This window comes from Dendrobates tinctorius, unplaced genomic scaffold (assembly GCF_039654945.1).
Source record: "Dendrobates tinctorius isolate UK_male_01 unplaced genomic scaffold, ASM3965494v1 ptg000008l, whole genome shotgun sequence".
Classification (NCBI taxonomy): Eukaryota; Metazoa; Chordata; class Amphibia; order Anura; family Dendrobatidae; genus Dendrobates; species Dendrobates tinctorius.
In genome coordinates, this window is record NW_027361676.1 from 38,187,171 (window position 1) to 38,203,974 (window position 16,804).

The following is a 16,804-nucleotide window of genomic DNA, read 5'->3' on the forward strand; positions in this document are numbered from 1 at the left end:
CTTTTATCTTTAACATATTTGTCTATAATTTTCTTTCTAATTTCCTGATACAACTCTTTCCTTCACTTCCTCTGGTCCATGTTGAGTGTGATACACACCATATCACCAAACAGCACAGTGAGTATCTGTAACCCCTCTATTCGGGCCCACTCAATGATTTCAAGATTGTAGACACCTGTGATGTTAATTAGTGGACACACCTTGATTTAACATGTCCCTTTTGTCACATTATTTTCAGGGGTACCATCACTTCTGTCCAGGCCTATTTCATGAGTTTTATTTTTTTTTTAAATTCTGTGGAAGCATGGTTGAAAAGCAATGTCTGACTTTCATTTGTTCATTTTCATACAGTATACTTTTCAGTTATTATTACTTTTATCATATTCAAGTTATTTCTGTGACCATTGTGGGTTTTTCTATCATTAAAAGAGGGGCACCAATAATTTTGGCCATATATATAATTTATTTTATATTATACACTGGGAGGTATGACCTGCTCCAAGGCTCAGCAACCTTATCTAACTCATTGCGAGGTACAACTTGATTTCTTTCACTTCTCATTCTGATAAAGCCTGGTTAGGCACAGTGAGAGGTAGTACATAAATGATAGGGTCCATCCATATTTAGGTACACCTTGATTTGGTTGGATGATTTTTTCACTCTTTGATCAAAAAAAGCTTGCGTTTGTAATGTTCACAGCTCTAGTAGAGTTCATATTTCCATTAATCATAGTGCTGATGCATAGTGTAGGCATAGTTTTTCATTTTTTTTCTTTTGTGGTTTTCCTAGATGTCATTTGCCTCAAATTATAAAAATGAAGCATGTGGTTCAAAAATGTTCTGTAAAATCCAATTGATTGACAGGAGAATTTAAATAGTTTTAGAATTTAGAAGCAATAGGCACAAGCTCTGGTCTTTGCTGTTAAAGGTAGATGCTGGCTTTGAAGCACAGCCAGTATTTTCCAGGTGTTGTGAAGGCTCAACTCCTAGTCTTTGAATAGGGCCCCAACATAGGAAATATTTTTATTTTCCACATCAGGAAGGGATGTGCAAATCTGGATGTTGGTAATGCAGCTGATGTGATTTATCTGGACTTTGCAAGGCATTTGATACTGTTCCACATAACAGCCTTATACTGAAGCTACAGAAGCAAGGACTGGGGGAAACTATATGCAGATGGGTAAGGAATTGGCTAAATGACAGGAAAGAAAGGGTCATCATAAATGGTACATTCTCTAAATGGGATAAAGTCAGCAGTGGGGACTGTGGGTGTTATGAATGGGTCACCAAGGAGGAGAGCGCAATGGGCTATGCCACCAGAACACCAGAGAGGTTGGTCGCTCAGTGGATTGCAGACCCCTGATCTTAACAACACAACTAGCAGTAGCCGTGGAGCGGTCCTACATTGCCCTTGATGCTTCGTCACAGCTGGACGACTAACAAAGTCTAAAGACAGAAAGGTGAAATCCAAACTGCCCCGGAGCAGATACCCAAAGGAATAGACAGCCCCCAAACATATATTGTCGGTGAGACAAGATGAAGCACAAACACAGACAGAAAATAGACTAAGCAAATGATGCGGCCCACACTGACTAGATAGGACAGGACAGAAAAGGCACTGTCTGCAATCACGCAAAAACCCTAACAATTCCAACACGACTGATGTACAAAAATACTGTGGTTTGCACAAACCTCGCACCCAATATATCAGCACTCAGGTGTGAACTGGCGGCTAGCAACAGGCTAATACAGCAGGGGACTGAGCAAACAAACACAAGATACAAAAATACAGGGCAGGAGCCAGCAGCTCCTGGGGGAGCAAGCTGACCCCTGACAGCAAGGCAAAATCAGATGCAAAGGGTTTAGCAAATGACACTTAGCTGAAAAATGCAGGATCAGGCAGGAGACAGAAATCCTCAATAAGCAAAGAAAGGAGTATCACCGGCAGCCACTGAGAGAAGTCTGCTCGTTTATGTAGTCCCAGTTACTACCCCACTCCTCCAGTTATCTTCTGCAGCTGTTGGGTTAACATTATGTTGACCAGCTCCACTACCAGCAGTATCCACCAGAGGGAGCCTTGCCTCAAAAGTCGGATTAAGAGAGTTCACAACACGTGGGGATCTGTGCTAGGACCGATTCTTTTTAACCTCTTTATTAATGACCTTTTGGATGGGATTGAGAGTAAAGTATCAGTCTTTGCTGGTACACTAAAGTGTGTAGTAGTGTAGTATATTAAAATCTGACCTTGATATTACAATTTTGCAAAACGATCTGTATAAGATGTCTGACTGGGCAAATACTTGGAAAATGAAGTTTAATGTAGATAAATGTAGAGTAATGCACCTGGGATGGAGTAATCATATTGCTGCATATTCATTAAATGGGAGTATACTCAAGGGTATTATTTTTACAAGTAAGCTGAGCAGCAGTACTCAATGTCAAGCAGCAGCCACAAAAGCAAACAAGGCTTTAGGGTGTATAAAAAGAGATATAAAATCCTTCAATCTCGTCGTATTGTTACCCATTTATAAATCGCTTGTGAGGCCACATCAGGAGTGGGAGTTTCACATGTGAAAAGGACATTCAGAAATTACAGTCAGTTCAAAGGCAGGCAACTAGATTATTACAAGGGGAGGAAGGCAACTCACATGAGGAGAAGCCTCAGAGAGGATCTCATTTATATGTAAAAATATACTGTATGTGTGGTCACTACAAAGGACTGGCAAATGACATTCCTTCCAAGGACCATTGGGCACTCATTACGGGCGGAAGAAAGGCAATTCCAACAACTAAAAAGGAAAGGGTTCTTTACAGTTAGGGCAGTCAGAATGTGGAATGCCCGTCCACAAGAGGAAGTAATGGCAGACACTATAACAGCTTTTAAAATAGGGCTGATTTCCTCAACACACATAACATTTCGGGTTATAGTTAATTTAGTGACAAAATGAACAATTGGTGAAGGAAGGTTGAACTTGATGAACCTGGGTCTTTTTTCAACCTATGTAACTTTTGATTGAACGGGTTTTCCAAGAAAAAAAATTACACTCTTTTCATATAATAGGGTTTAATTGATTGCTGACTGTTAGACCATCGGGACCCCAGTGATCCAATCAACAAGGCTCCTAGGAGCAACTTGTAAATGTTCCACAGGTCAAACATGTGTCTCCTTAATGCATAGTAATAGCACATATATTTAAAATTCTTTCATTCAATGGAAGATCATAATTTTCTATCCACATATAGCTAACATTTCACAATTAAAATTCTTTTACTCACTGCTTTATCTAGTTGACCTTGTACAGTATATAGTGTATAGTTTGCAGAATTTTTTATAGCTTGCTTTAGTACCACCACAGTTTGCATTTTGATGCAGTTTTTGCTTCATCCAAACAATTAGATGTCAAATCCAGGAAGAAACTTTCTTTAATTTTGCATCACAAAGAAATCTAACATACCAACAAGACTTATGCACATGGTAGATGATTAGGCAAGAAGCATGCACACAAAGGCGGTAAAATACCCTCATATTGCAATGAGCAGTTTATGTGTGATGTAGTATAGGCCCTATCAAGTGCTCTATATGAAGAAATATTCTCATCTAAAATCAATGCTGCGCGAAAAAAAAAAACTCCATACATGTTAAGGGAAGGTTACCATAGATCCTCCTGTAAAAGTCAACTTCCTTATTTTGCAAGAATTGAAGCATCACCTCACAAACACTAAATTAAACAGATTATCTGGTCTTCTGAAAGTATGTGTAAATAAGATAGATGATCAATTGTTTTGAAACTTGAGTTCGGTGGGTTCAGTGAATATTTACAAGAAAATTGATTTGCAGTGAATAAGTATTTGAATTGCACAGAAAGTATGTGTATAAAACTCTAAACAATGTTCCCAAGATGAGTATTTGGTGACCATTTGATGTTTCATATTTTCTGCAGAATTTCTGGACCTATTATGTAAATTAGGTTACTTCTATTTTTTATTGCTTTTTTAATGTGTGGTTATCTTGTTTTTCAAGCTGTGTTTTGGGGTTTTGTTGGTATGTCATGTTTTAAATAAAGCTGCTTTGCTTTTGATACTTCTTGGTATTTAGCTATGACAAAACTTTATTAACACAGTCATGTGCAGATTACACAGTTTGTCAAGCGGTATAACACGTGTGCATTTTTTACTCACAGATTTTCAGTATGTAATGCAATTACATTTTTGTGAAAAAGTGTTTGGCCCTTCCTGATTTCCTGTTCTTTTGCATGTTTGTGACACTTACCGTATTTTTAGGATTATAAGAAGCACTTTTTTCTCCCCAAGATTTGGGGGAAAATGGGGATGTGTCTTATAATGCGTCTATACCTTATTGGCAAGCCACTGTGGGTGTCCGATGCTGCCACTGCCCTGTGTCCGATGCTGCCGCTGCCCTGTGTCCAGTGCTGCACCTGCCCTGTGTCCGGCGGTGCAGCAGAGGGTTCTGCTGACATTTCGTGAAAGGCCAGAGTTGATCCATAGTTTCCTCCTGTGTGGTGGACTCCGAGAAAATGACCGGGGGGTGGCAATGCACATATGGAGATCTCGGCACCAAGATCTTGGGAGATGAGATCTCAGTGCTGAAATCACACACATAGGGCAGTGGCAGCACCAGACATGGGGCAGTGAGAGCACTGGACACAGTGCCACAGCAGCACTGGAGACAGCGCAGTGGTAGCCCCACACACAGCAGCCGCACATCAGAACACAACCTCATCCCAGCCTGCAGCAATGCTCCACTCTTGCCTAATCCAGCAGCAACTCTGGGACCCCGCTTTACCACAGCTATCAACCCCGGTAAGCAATAAGATGCATGCATTATAAGAAGCACCACCATTTTATAAAAAAAAAGTTTTATTCCTATTTTTCTAGACAAAATTTGGGGTGCGTATTTTAATCCAAAAAATATAAATGTTTCAGATCACCAAACAAATTTAAACATTAGACAAAGATAACACAAATTAACACAAAATGCAGTTTTTAAATGAAGGATTAAGTGAAAAAGAAATTCAAACTTACAGGGCCCTGTGAGAAAGAGTGATTGCACCCCCTTAAAACATAAATTAATTGTGGTTTATCACATCTTTGAAAAGAGGAATTCAAATTACCTAGCTACACCAAGGCCTAATTACTACTGCACCTGCTCTCAATCAAGATATCACTTAAATAGGACCTGCATGACAAAGTGAAGTACTGTAGACTAAAAGATACTCAAAAATTGAGACATCATGCTGCAATCCAATGAAATTCTGGAAAAATTGAGAAACAGAGTATTTGAGATCTATCAGTCTGGAAAAGGTTATAAAACCATTTTTAATGTTTTGGTGCTCCAGAGAGACTGGTCAAAAATGGCCTGCATGGCAGAGTTTCAAGAAGAAAATAACTGTAGAGCAATAAGAACATAAATTCTCGTCTCAGTTTTGCCAGAAAACATTTTGATGATTCCTTAGACTTTTAGGAGAATGCTCTGTGCACTGATGAGACAAAAGTTGAACTTTTTGGAAGGTATATGTTCCTATGTCCCATTACATCTGGCATGGAAGTAACACAGCTTTTTAGAAAAGGAACATCATGCCAACAGTAAATTATGGTGATGGTAGTGTGATAGTCTGGGGCTGTTTTGCTGCTTCAGGCCCCTGAAGACTGCCTGTGGTACATGGCACCATGAATTCTGCTGCCAACCAAATTGCAGGAAATTTCCAACCATCTGTTCATGATCTCATAATAAAGGGCACTTGGGTTATGCAGCAGGAAAATGATCCAAAACACAACAGCAGGTCCACCTCTGTTATGAATGGGTCACCGAGGAGGAAAATACAAAACAAGCTAAGTCCCAGAAAAACCAGAGAGGTTGGTAACTATGCAGATTGCAGATCCCTGATCCTAACCACACAACTAGCAGCAGCCGTGGAGCGTTCCTACGATGATCCTAGACGCCTCGTCACCGCCGGAGGACTAAGTAAGCCTAAAGCAAGAAAGGGGAAGACTAACTGCCCCAGAGCAGACCCCAAAGGAAAGACAGCCCCCACACATGTATTGACGGTGAAACAAGATGAAAACACAAACACAGGCAGGAAAATAGGCTGAGCAAATGATGCGGCCCAAACTAACTAGAAAGGACAGGAAAGGAAAGACACTGTCTGCAATCTGCCAAAAACCCTACTAAATAATGTCCAACACTTCTGATAACAACGTTAACCCTGAAGTCACTAGACTTCTCCCACTATATCAGCACTCTGAAATATTCTGAGACAGAGCAAAAAGAGGCCAATCTAATAGGGGACAAAAAGCAAATTGGCAAATACAGATAAATAAGAGTGGAAATTCAGCACAGCCCCAGCCGGGGCTGGCTGACCACACAAAAAACTGAATAGACCAATAAAATCAAGTGTGAACATTAGCAGAAAAACTTAGCTTGAAATGAATGGAACAGAGCTGAACACCAAGAGCTGAAAAGCCAGAAGGAATCACCAGCACCAGAATAGGGTGTCGGCTGACTTAAATCCAGTTTGAAATTCCTGAGATCCAATCGTCATCCTCATTATCAGGTGGCAGATCTCTACTGATTAAACCAGCCTCACTACCTCCTGTTACCACCAGAGGGAGCCTGGAAGGAGAACTCATAACTGGTAGACCAGAAAATGAACTCACAACACACCTCTGAATGGCTAAAGAAAATCAAAATTAAGACTTTGGAATTGCCTAGTCAAAGTCCTGATGTTAACAAGATTTGCATGCTTTGGCATGACCTTAAAAAGGCAGTTCATGCTCAGAAACCCTTCAATGTGGCTGAATTACAACAATTCTGCAAAGATCAATGGGGCAAAATTCCTCCAGAGTGTTGTAAAAGACTCGTTGCCAGTTATCGCAAACGTCTAATTGCAGTTGTTGCTGCTAAGGGTGACCCAACCAGTCATTAAGCTTAGGGGACAATCACGTTTTAACACAGGGCCCTGTGTGCTTGGATTTCTTTTTCAATTAATACTAAAGACCTTTATTTAAAAACTGCATTTTGAGTTTATTTGTGTTATTTTGTCTAATATTTAAATTTGTTCGGTGATCTGAAACATTTAAGTGTGGCAAACATGGAAAAGACTCGGAAATCAGGAAGGGGCAAACTATTTTTCACACAGCTGTATTTGGGAAATATCTGAACATAAAACTTGGCATACCTACAAAAGAAATTGACATGTTGTGGATTTTAAAAATGCACAGCAGGTCAGTTTAAACTCTGAGTTAAAAAAGAACAGTGGAAATGAGATTTCTATAAATCCCATCTACCGTGTTGGAACTGTAAAGGGGGTTTTACACATAGCGATATCGCTAGCAATATAGCTATAACATCACCGATTTTGTGACGTTATAGCGATATTGCTAGCGATATCGCTATGTGTGATACTTACCTCCGACCGGCTCCCCCGCTGTCTGTCGCTGATCACGCGAGATCGGCCGGCTTCATTTCTCGTCGGGTGCTTCCTGCTGGGCTTCCTGTGGCGCCAACGAGCGACGTGTGGAGGCGGGCAGGAGGACGTCAGGATCGCCGCATCTGAAAGGTAAGTATCGTCTGCTGTATCGCTGCTGCATCGCTGTGAGATCTGCCTGTGTGGCAGCTCACTAGTGATCATTTAGCGATGCACCAGCGATCCTGACTGCGTCATGTCATGGTCAGGATCACTGGTGCATCGCTAAATGTAAAAGGGCCTTAAGACACAGTTTTTGTTGAAGTGTGAAAAACTCACAAAACACTTATTGTGGGCATATAGCCTAAGTCTTCCTAGGACTGAAACCAACCTCTTTCCAAATCTTTAATGCAAGCACAGGCTTAGTGATGTCAAAGTCACCTCATCTCCCTGAATGGTAACCAACAACTTATTTAGTAACGGAGGGAACTGACATATTTTTCAAAATTAAAAAAATGGTTTCAAATTATTAGTCAGTTATGATCAGAAAGACCATTTTGAGCAAAACCCTGACGTAAACTGATGGTGTTGCTGTCAGAGTAAATACACTTTTGTGAATGAGCTAAGTGTTGTGTCAAATAATTGATAATGCCCTCTATTTTCTTCCCACGAATATGCTTAGCAGATAAAAAGAAGGATGCAAATTGTTGGAAAAAAAAATCCAAGTTCAATGAAATTGCAAAAAAAAGCTTCAGTTGTTTTTTTGGGTTTTATTTTTATAGCTTTCAGTGTGTTGTAAAAATAACCTGGCAGTATTATTACTCATATCAATTACTGAGATACAAAACTAGTATTCTTTTTATTGAAATGGAAAAAAAATGAAAATTTGCAAAAAAATAAAATATTTTGCTTGTGTCGCCTTATTCCTAGACCTATATCATTTTGAGCTTTCCATGGACGGGAACGCAGTCCATCTAACACACTGCGAAAACACAGTGTGACCTCGGCCTTAGACTGAAAGCTTTAAACAGGTTCTCATTTTAGCTGAGTGTACAGTTGTGTCCTCAGTTTTCTAGATCTCACTGGATTAGCTCTGGATAATATTCCCAATCAAATTTTGTTTAATCTTGTTCAGTTCCTAAAAGTCCCCAGACCTACCTCTCTATGGACTTTATTACTGATCTGCCTCTGAAGGGAAAACTGTAATCCGGGTGGTGGTTAATAGATTTAGCAAACAGTTTTACTTCATTCCCCCATCCAAATTGCTTTCTTAGCAAACCTTTTGTAAGTAATTTACAAAACACATGATTCTTCCATAAGGTATTATAAAAAAATATTGTTTCCTCCTGAAGTAGGTACTTCATTTCCAAATTCTGGAATGCGCTCTGTAATCAAATTAGCATTGAATTATCTTTTTCTTTTGCCTACCAATGAAATTCAGACTTAACATGTTTATCAGACCCTTGCACAATATCTTCGGTGTCAGATCACTGATCATTAACCTGACTGAGTGGATCAAAGGATCACGTGTGTCAGCATTTACAAATAGCTTTAAGTCTAAAGCCCCCATTACACATAGCGATAACGCTAGCAATATCGCTGTAAAGTCACCGATTTTGTGACGTAGCAGCGATATTGCTAGCGATATCGCTACATGTGATACTTACCTCCGACTGGCTCCCCCGCTGGTTATCACTAGTCACGCGAGAAGGTCCTGGATCATTTCTCGTCGTCAGCTTCCTGCTGTGACGACGAGCGACGCATGGACGCAGGCGGAAGGACGTCAGGATCGCCGCGTCTGACAGGTAAGTAGCGACCCCCGACCCCAGCGATGTCGCTGGTGAGATCTGCCTGTTTGGCAGCTCACTAGCGACCACTTAACGCTGCACCAGTGATCCATATCGTTGTCGGGATCGCTGGTGCATCGCTATGTGTAACGGTACCCTAAGTTATACCCATTTTGATTGCTTAATTAATATTATTTTGTGCAATATTTACTCACACAAATTAGAATTAGAGAGATCACATACCTATGTGTAAGTCTTCTCTGACTGACACACACTGCAGTCTCCTGATCCTGGGCTATGCAAACTTTATGACGGTTACATTTCATTTTCAAACAAGGGTCTTTTGCTGGATCAAGAGCTGTAAAGAAACAAGCAAACTATTAAAAATCCAAGTACATGGAGCACATAAAAAGTATTGATTTTATAAAATAACCATTCATTTTCAAACGTTGGCCATGTATATTTGCAAGAATGAAAATCAAAGCTCAAAGTGAAGTGAGTCATTGATAAACAAAAAGTTGACCTGCATATTTAAAGACTATCCTTGCAGTGAGTCTGTTTTTGGTTCATATGCATTAAAAATATTCAGTTGGGATTTATGGCTTAAATAATGAGCTGTGACTTTTTTTTGCCAAACTACAGTTTAATGTCTTACTAATCATACTAGCAGTATTTTCACTGATTGCAAAAAACAGGATCAATAAGTTATGAATCTTTGTTACTTTAAAAATAACAAACTTTATAGGAATTTTCTAAATAGATATTTATTTATTAAATGTAAAATAGAAAATGTTAATGTTCATTTCAGCTGCCACACATTAGCTGACCAAGTTATTTACCCATCAGAAAACTTTCCTGATGTAGCCAGCCAGACTATCAACGTTCTCTCCATGGTCAGTGGTCTTTACATGAAACAAGTTTATAAACCTCAGATGAAAATTTGTTTGAATGATTATTTCTAAGGATCTCATGGACATTTCTATCATAACAAGATTCACTTCTGCCAGAAAATAGTTTTCTATCAGTCAGGAGGACCATTGTTACCTAGCAACCACACAATCGATCAAAATCAATCACTAGCAGCTCTAGGAAAACATTGCAATCATTTGCAAGTGTAAAATGGCCTTTATATTACAGATTTCATTAGCTTTTTACATTGCCTGTTATAAATACTTCGGTTTTAGGAAGTTTCGCCCCCAGCAGTTCGCCCCCAGCATTTCGCCCCCAGCAGTTCGCCCCCAGCAGTTCGCCCCCAGGTACACTTCGCCCCCGAATATTTCGCCCCCAGCATTTCACCCCCAGGTTGTTTCGCCCCCGCACATTTCGCTCCCGCACATTTCGCCCCCAGCAGTTCGCCCCCGGATGTTTCGCCCCCGGATGTTTCGCCCCCAGCAGTTCGCCCCCGGATGTTTCGCCCCCAGCAGTTCGCCACCGGATGTTTCGCCCCCAGCAGTTCGCCCCCGGATGTTTCGCCCCCGGATGTTTCGCCCCCGGATGTTTCACCCCCAGCAGTTCGCCCTTGGATGTTTCGCCCCCAGCAGTTCGCCCCCGGATGTTTCGCCCCCAGCAGTTCGCCCCCGGATGTTTCGCCCCCAGCAGTTCGCCCCCGGATGTTTCGTCCCCGGATGTTTCGCCCCCGGATGTTTCGCCCCCAGCAGTTCGCCCCCGGATGTTTCGCCCCCAGCAGTTCGCCCCCGGATGTTTCGTCCCCGGATGTTTCGCCCCCGGATGTTTCACCCCCAGCAGTTCGCCCTCGGATGTTTCGCCCCCAGCAGTTCGCCCCCGGATGTTTCGCCCCCAGCAGTTCGCCCCCGGATGTTTCGCCCCCAGCAGTTTGCCCCCGGATGTTTCGTCCCCGGATGTTTCGCCCCCGGATGTTTCGCCCCCAGCAGTTCGCCCCCGGATGTTTCGCCCCCAGCAGTTCACCCCCGGATGTTTCGTCCCCGGATGTTTCGCCCCCGGATGTTTCGCCCCCAGCAGTTCGCCCCCGGATGTTTCGCCCCCGGATGTTTCGCCCCCAGCAGTTCGCCCCCGGATGTTTCGCCCCCAGCAGTTCGCCCCCGGATGTTTCGCCCCCAGCAGTTCGCCCCCGGATATTTCGCCCCCAGCAGTTCGCCCCCGGATGTTTCGCCCCCAGCAGTTCGCCCCCAGCAGTTCGCCCCCGGATGTTTCACCCCCAGCAGTTCGCCCCGGATGTTTCACCCCCGGATGTTTCGCCCCCAGCAGTTCGCCCCCGGATGTTTCGCCCCCAGCAGTTCGCCCCCGGATGTTTCATCCCCAGCAGTTTGCCCCCAGATGTTTTGCCCCCAGCAGTTCGCCCCCGGATGTTTTGTCCCCAGCAGTTCGCCCACAGCAGTTCGCCCCGGATGTTTCGCCCCCTGCTTTTTGCCCCCAGATGTTTCGGCCCCAAATTAGGCAGGGAATTTTGGCCTTGTGTTTTAGCCCTAAGACCGCTTTCACAGTAGCCACTCTCCCAAGTGCTAAGCACTGGAAAATCGCTAAGAAGATTGCCAATTTTGAATATACTACATGGTGGCCCGATTCTAATGTATCGGGTATTCTAGAAGGCACAGCCACGTGGTATGTTGCACAGGTTATGTAGTATATTGGACAGTCCACGTAGTACATTGTACAGGCCACATAGTATATAGGACAGCCGACGTAGTATTTTGGACAGCGCACGTAGTAAATTGCACAGTCCACATAGTAAATTGCACAGCGCACATAGTAAATTACACAGCGCACATAGTATATTGGCCAGCCAACGTAGTATATTGCACTGGTCACGTAGTATATTGCACTGTCCACGTAGTCTAGGAATGTGGGCACTATATTCGTGTTTAAAAAAAAAATAATAAAGATATACTCACCTCAGCCACGGGCCCTGAAGTCCTCGCGCCTCTCTGCAGTGCTGGCGGTGGCTTCCGGTCTGAGCGTAGGACCTGCGATGATGTCGCGGTCACATGACCGTGACATCATCGCAGGTCCTGGACGGTGTGCATTGGAGAGAGGCGCGGAGGACAGCACGACGTTGGAGGGGGTGAGAATAACTTTTTTTTTTATCATTATTATTTTTAACATTACATCTTTTCACTATTGATGCTGCATAGGCACCATCAATAGCGAAAAGTTGGTCACACAGGGTTAATAGCAGCGTTAACGGAGTGCGGTACACCGCGATCCGTTAACGCTGGCATTAACCCTGTGTGAGCGGTCAGCGGTGAGTACAGGGCAGTGAAGCAGCGGCCATTTTTATGGCAGACTGTGACCGTCGCTGATTGGTCGTGGGCGTTTTGCCACGACCAATCAGCGACTTGGATTTACATGACAGACAGACGCCGCGACCAATGAATATACGAATAAAACGTTACAGACAGAAAGACGAAAGTGACCCTTAGACAATTATATAGTAGATAAGTCAATGGCTAGAAAAGCGAGGTGTTGTTTCGGCCAGCTCTTTTTATTTTATTACAGGAGCTATTTTTGAGCACTTAGCGTTCATCAATAGCCTGTATCTTATGGGTCATTACCGAGAGCGCTCACAAAAGCGCTCTGAAAAATGCCAGTAAAGCACGTGCTTTGGAGTTCTAAAACAGTGGCAGCATAAGGGTGCTTTCAAACTTCCGCTACACATGCACTACAGGCCGCCCGTTCGCTTCTGTAATGCCGCATTCCGCTAACCTGCAGCGGAACGAAAAGAAGAAAATGCTCTTCTTTTTGTTCTGACACTGATAGCGGAATGCGGCATTATGAAAGCGAACGGGCGTCTGCAGATCGCGGAACCCAGCCGTTCACTTCTATGGGCAATGCAAGCGGAATGCCAGCATTCAGCCAGCATTGCCCTGGGGTCAGCTGGATGTCAGATCCAGAGCGGATCGACCTCTGGCGGCCACAAACACAAGTGTGAAACCACTCTAAAATTACAGTGTGCAAGAGGCCTAAAATCTAAACAATTTTGAACTTTTACCTGACCAAGCACTGAACTGCTTTGTTGCAAGTTTTGTTGCAGATGTAACAAGTAGCATGGTCACATGTCCTGCAAGTTACATTAGACTAGCTTTTATTCCATCTGTATATCAGAATATAGCAGTGTCTGAAATCTCCACAAAGAGAGAAGTGTACTGCCACAAAAAATCAGTCAGCTTCCACAGCAATTCACTTTCTACAACTATGAATTCAGTTCTGTCCAAACGTGGAAGGAGGAAGTTGGTCCATGAGAATCACATTTACTTATTTTCCAAACAAACCGCTGATGATGTCCATTCCATCTGGGTATGTGAAAAACGGTCGACTTGCAAGGGACGTGTTTGGACCAATGAAGAATCTGGCGAAGTTGTGAAAGTAGTCAATCTTCACAATCACGCAGCACAAGCTGCAAGACCTGAAGCAATCCGACTTGTTAATGAGGCTGTGACCAGGGCAAGGACAACACAGGAGACACCACAACAGATTCTCACAGACGTCGTTTCAGGAGCCCATTCTAATGTTGCAGCACTTCTCCCAAGGAAAGCATCACTGAAGAGGACAATACGATTAGCAAGGCAACTTGGCAATATCCCAAGGTTACCTCAAACCCTTGATCAACTTGTTATCCCCCTCGAGTTCCAGGAGATCAGTATTGATGGTGTCCAGCAGCAGTTCCTTCTGCATGACTCTGGTAAGCTACTTAACCATTTAACATTGTATTAAAACAATTCCATTATGCATAATTATTGCAAAGTTTATTTTGCACAAATGTGAAAAATGCTACACTATAAGGTGCTGATATAAAATACTATGTGATTTTTGCCTTCAAGGGAAACTTTGAGGGTAATATAATGTAGTGAGGCCTACTGATTCCAACTAGTGTTGGCCGATCACTGGAAAGATAGGATCAGATCGGGCTGATCATACCGAAAGATTGGAATTAATTCAGATCCAATCTCCAGAGCTAGATGTAGATATATATATATATATATGCACACTGTACGCCCGAACAGTGTGTGTGTGTGTATATATGCATATATGTGGGTGGGTGATGGTGGTCTGGCACTTTTGGAACTTTGAAATGCAATAAAGGATTTGTATAGGACTTCAGGAGCGCGGAGGTCTTTCTTCATGGATGCATGTTAAGTACGGGCGGAAGCCAACCCCTGCTCTAGCAGCACACTGAGTCCTCAGCAACAATCTCAGTTGAGCCACTCTTCTTCCAGCTTTCTTGCATATATATAATGGCCCCAAGCTGCGCTGTTAAAAAATAAACAAACCCAGTTATTCAACTCTCTCTCCAGTGTCCAGCGCTGTCTCTGGTGGTGCAGGGAATTCCGAAATCCCAATGCTATGCATTCTGGGTTGTGCATCACCACCTCTGCACATGTGCCGGGCTGTTCTGTGACGTGATGTGGTGCTTTCCCAGGACCGTCTAGTGAGCGGTCCTGGGATCACTCTCCACTGTAGTTATAGTACGGCAGGCACAGAGGTGGCGATGCGCCGCCTGGATTTCGGGATTCCCTGCACTGCTGGGCTAGGAGCCGGAGCCAGTACTGGACACTGGAGAAAGAGGTGAGTAACTGGGTTTGTTTATTTTTTAACAGCGCAGCCTGGAGCCATTTACTAAAGCTAAATATGCACACACGCTGTACACCTGTATAGTGTGTGTGTGTGTGTATATATATATATATATATATATATGCGCACACTGTTCGGGAGTGTATGCCCGGACAGTGTTTTCAGATTACGGAGGATTCCGATTTCTAATTCAGATCATCATCATGATCTGGCTACAAATCGGATCGTAATTTAAAATAACGATCAGCCTGAAAATCGTAATAAATTACGATCTTCAGTGATCGGACCGGCCAACACTAATTCCAAATATGCAGCATTGTACTGGCCATACCTGTCCTGGATGCTGCCCCGGAGTTCAGCCTCGCCTGTCTGCGGCATGCACGGACTGAACTGCCATCGCCGGCTGATTCCTCGGCTCTCGTAGTTCAGTCCTGCAGATCCGTGGACAGGTCGGGCTGAACTCCAGAGCTCAGGTGAGATACGCCATGATTTGCAGATGCGTTTTGCCTGCTGCTTCCAAGCACTTTTTAAGCACTTTGCAAGCGCTTTGGCAAAACGCTTCTGCAAATAGGGGACGTGGCCAAGCTCTGCTATGGGCTTGGCCATGCCCTGCTATGGCCTAAACCGAGCGTATTTGGCGTGGTTTGCAGGCATTTTTCGGGAGGTTTCGCTCTTGCCCATTCCCATTCCTTCCGGGATCCGCCGGAAAATAGCTTTGAAGCTATTTTCCGGTGGGGCGTTTTCCGGCCCTGGCCGGAATCCGCCCGTAACCCGCACCATAGACATGAAAGGGCGGGTTTCAGGCAGGAAACACAGCACGGAATACGCCTGTAAATCCAGCTTGTCTGGATAAAGCCTGAGGCCTCGTGCCCACTGACGGAAGGGGATTGTGGAGCGGCATCTCCGCAGCGGCTGTAATTGCGGTAGCAATTGGAGATCCCACAGGAATCTATTTGTGCCTGCAATTGTGGCCACTATTGTGGTACCCTAATTCTGTATCAAAATCTTCACTTAACTCTATGGATTTAGGTGCAGGTTTTAGTGCAGGATTTCAGCCCCTTGTCTGCATGGCTGGAATTTTGTTTGTATAATGGCAGCATACATTGACATGCTGCACTGCATGTTTTTTTTTGTAAACAAAATTTTTTCATCAGCATGTGGATGGGATTTACACATTAATGCTGCATATGACCCCAGCCTAATGGACCATTCAGTTATGCCTTAGGCCAAAAGCACACTGGTGATTTTACTGGCGTTTTTTGCGTCCTGCACAATCCTCTCAATGAGACAGCATAGGCAGCGCGGACGTCACGAACGTCCGCGCTGCCCACCCAACGGCTAGCGTGCCCATCCGCCTGAATGGAATGCCCCATTCAGGCGGGCGGACCGCCCAGTCGTTCATTCAGACGTCCAGCCGCACGCCGCGTCTGGATGCGGCTGTCAACTAGACGGCCCGTTCAGCATAGTGGCGATCGGCCGTGCTGAACGGCCGTCTAGTTGAAGGGTCTAAAGGTACCCTAAAAATGTGACCTATTTCAAGTTTGGAAGTAATTTTAATTTTAAACAAAAATATATAATTTTCCACTGGGACAATATATGTTGTAAAAAACTTTTGGTTGGCCCCTTCACACTAGATTTTGCTTCAGTTTTTTTATTATGAAATCAGAAAATCTGGAGCAAAATGTGAGTATTTAATGTGAGATATGAACAGAGTCTTCTGATTAGGATATTTTTTTTGTGAATTTATCCCAAAACTCTGTCTGCTGCTTGTTACACTTTTTCTATTTCCTCTACTAATACTTTCATTTTAAATTAGGAAATGGACACAGCTGTATGTTGATATTTGGAACAAGAGACAATCTCCATCTACTGGCACAAAGTAAAGAGTGGTTTGCTGATGGCATGTTTTTCACTACACCAGCCTTGTTTAAGCAACTTTACACAATCCATGTAGTCCACAGCGGCCTTGTTGTTCCTGTAGTGTACACCTTGCTGACAGACAAGAGCCGTTCTACATACCAGAGGTTGCTGCAAGAGCTGAAGAACT

The 16,804-nt window shown here is 43.5% G+C and overlaps 1 protein-coding gene across 2 annotated transcripts in view; it reads right to left on the reverse strand.

The window, feature by feature from the left end:
• Nucleotides 1-16,804, reverse strand: part of SPOCK3 (SPARC (osteonectin), cwcv and kazal like domains proteoglycan 3) — a 584,466-nt gene that overhangs the window by 189,450 nt on the left and 378,212 nt on the right. For both annotated transcript variants that reach the window (XM_073577087.1, XM_073577079.1), the window contains exon 4: nucleotides 9,454-9,568. In XM_073577087.1, coding sequence (XP_073433188.1) covers nucleotides 9,454-9,568 — 115 coding nt within the window. The remainder of the gene's footprint in view (nucleotides 1-9,453; nucleotides 9,569-16,804) is intronic.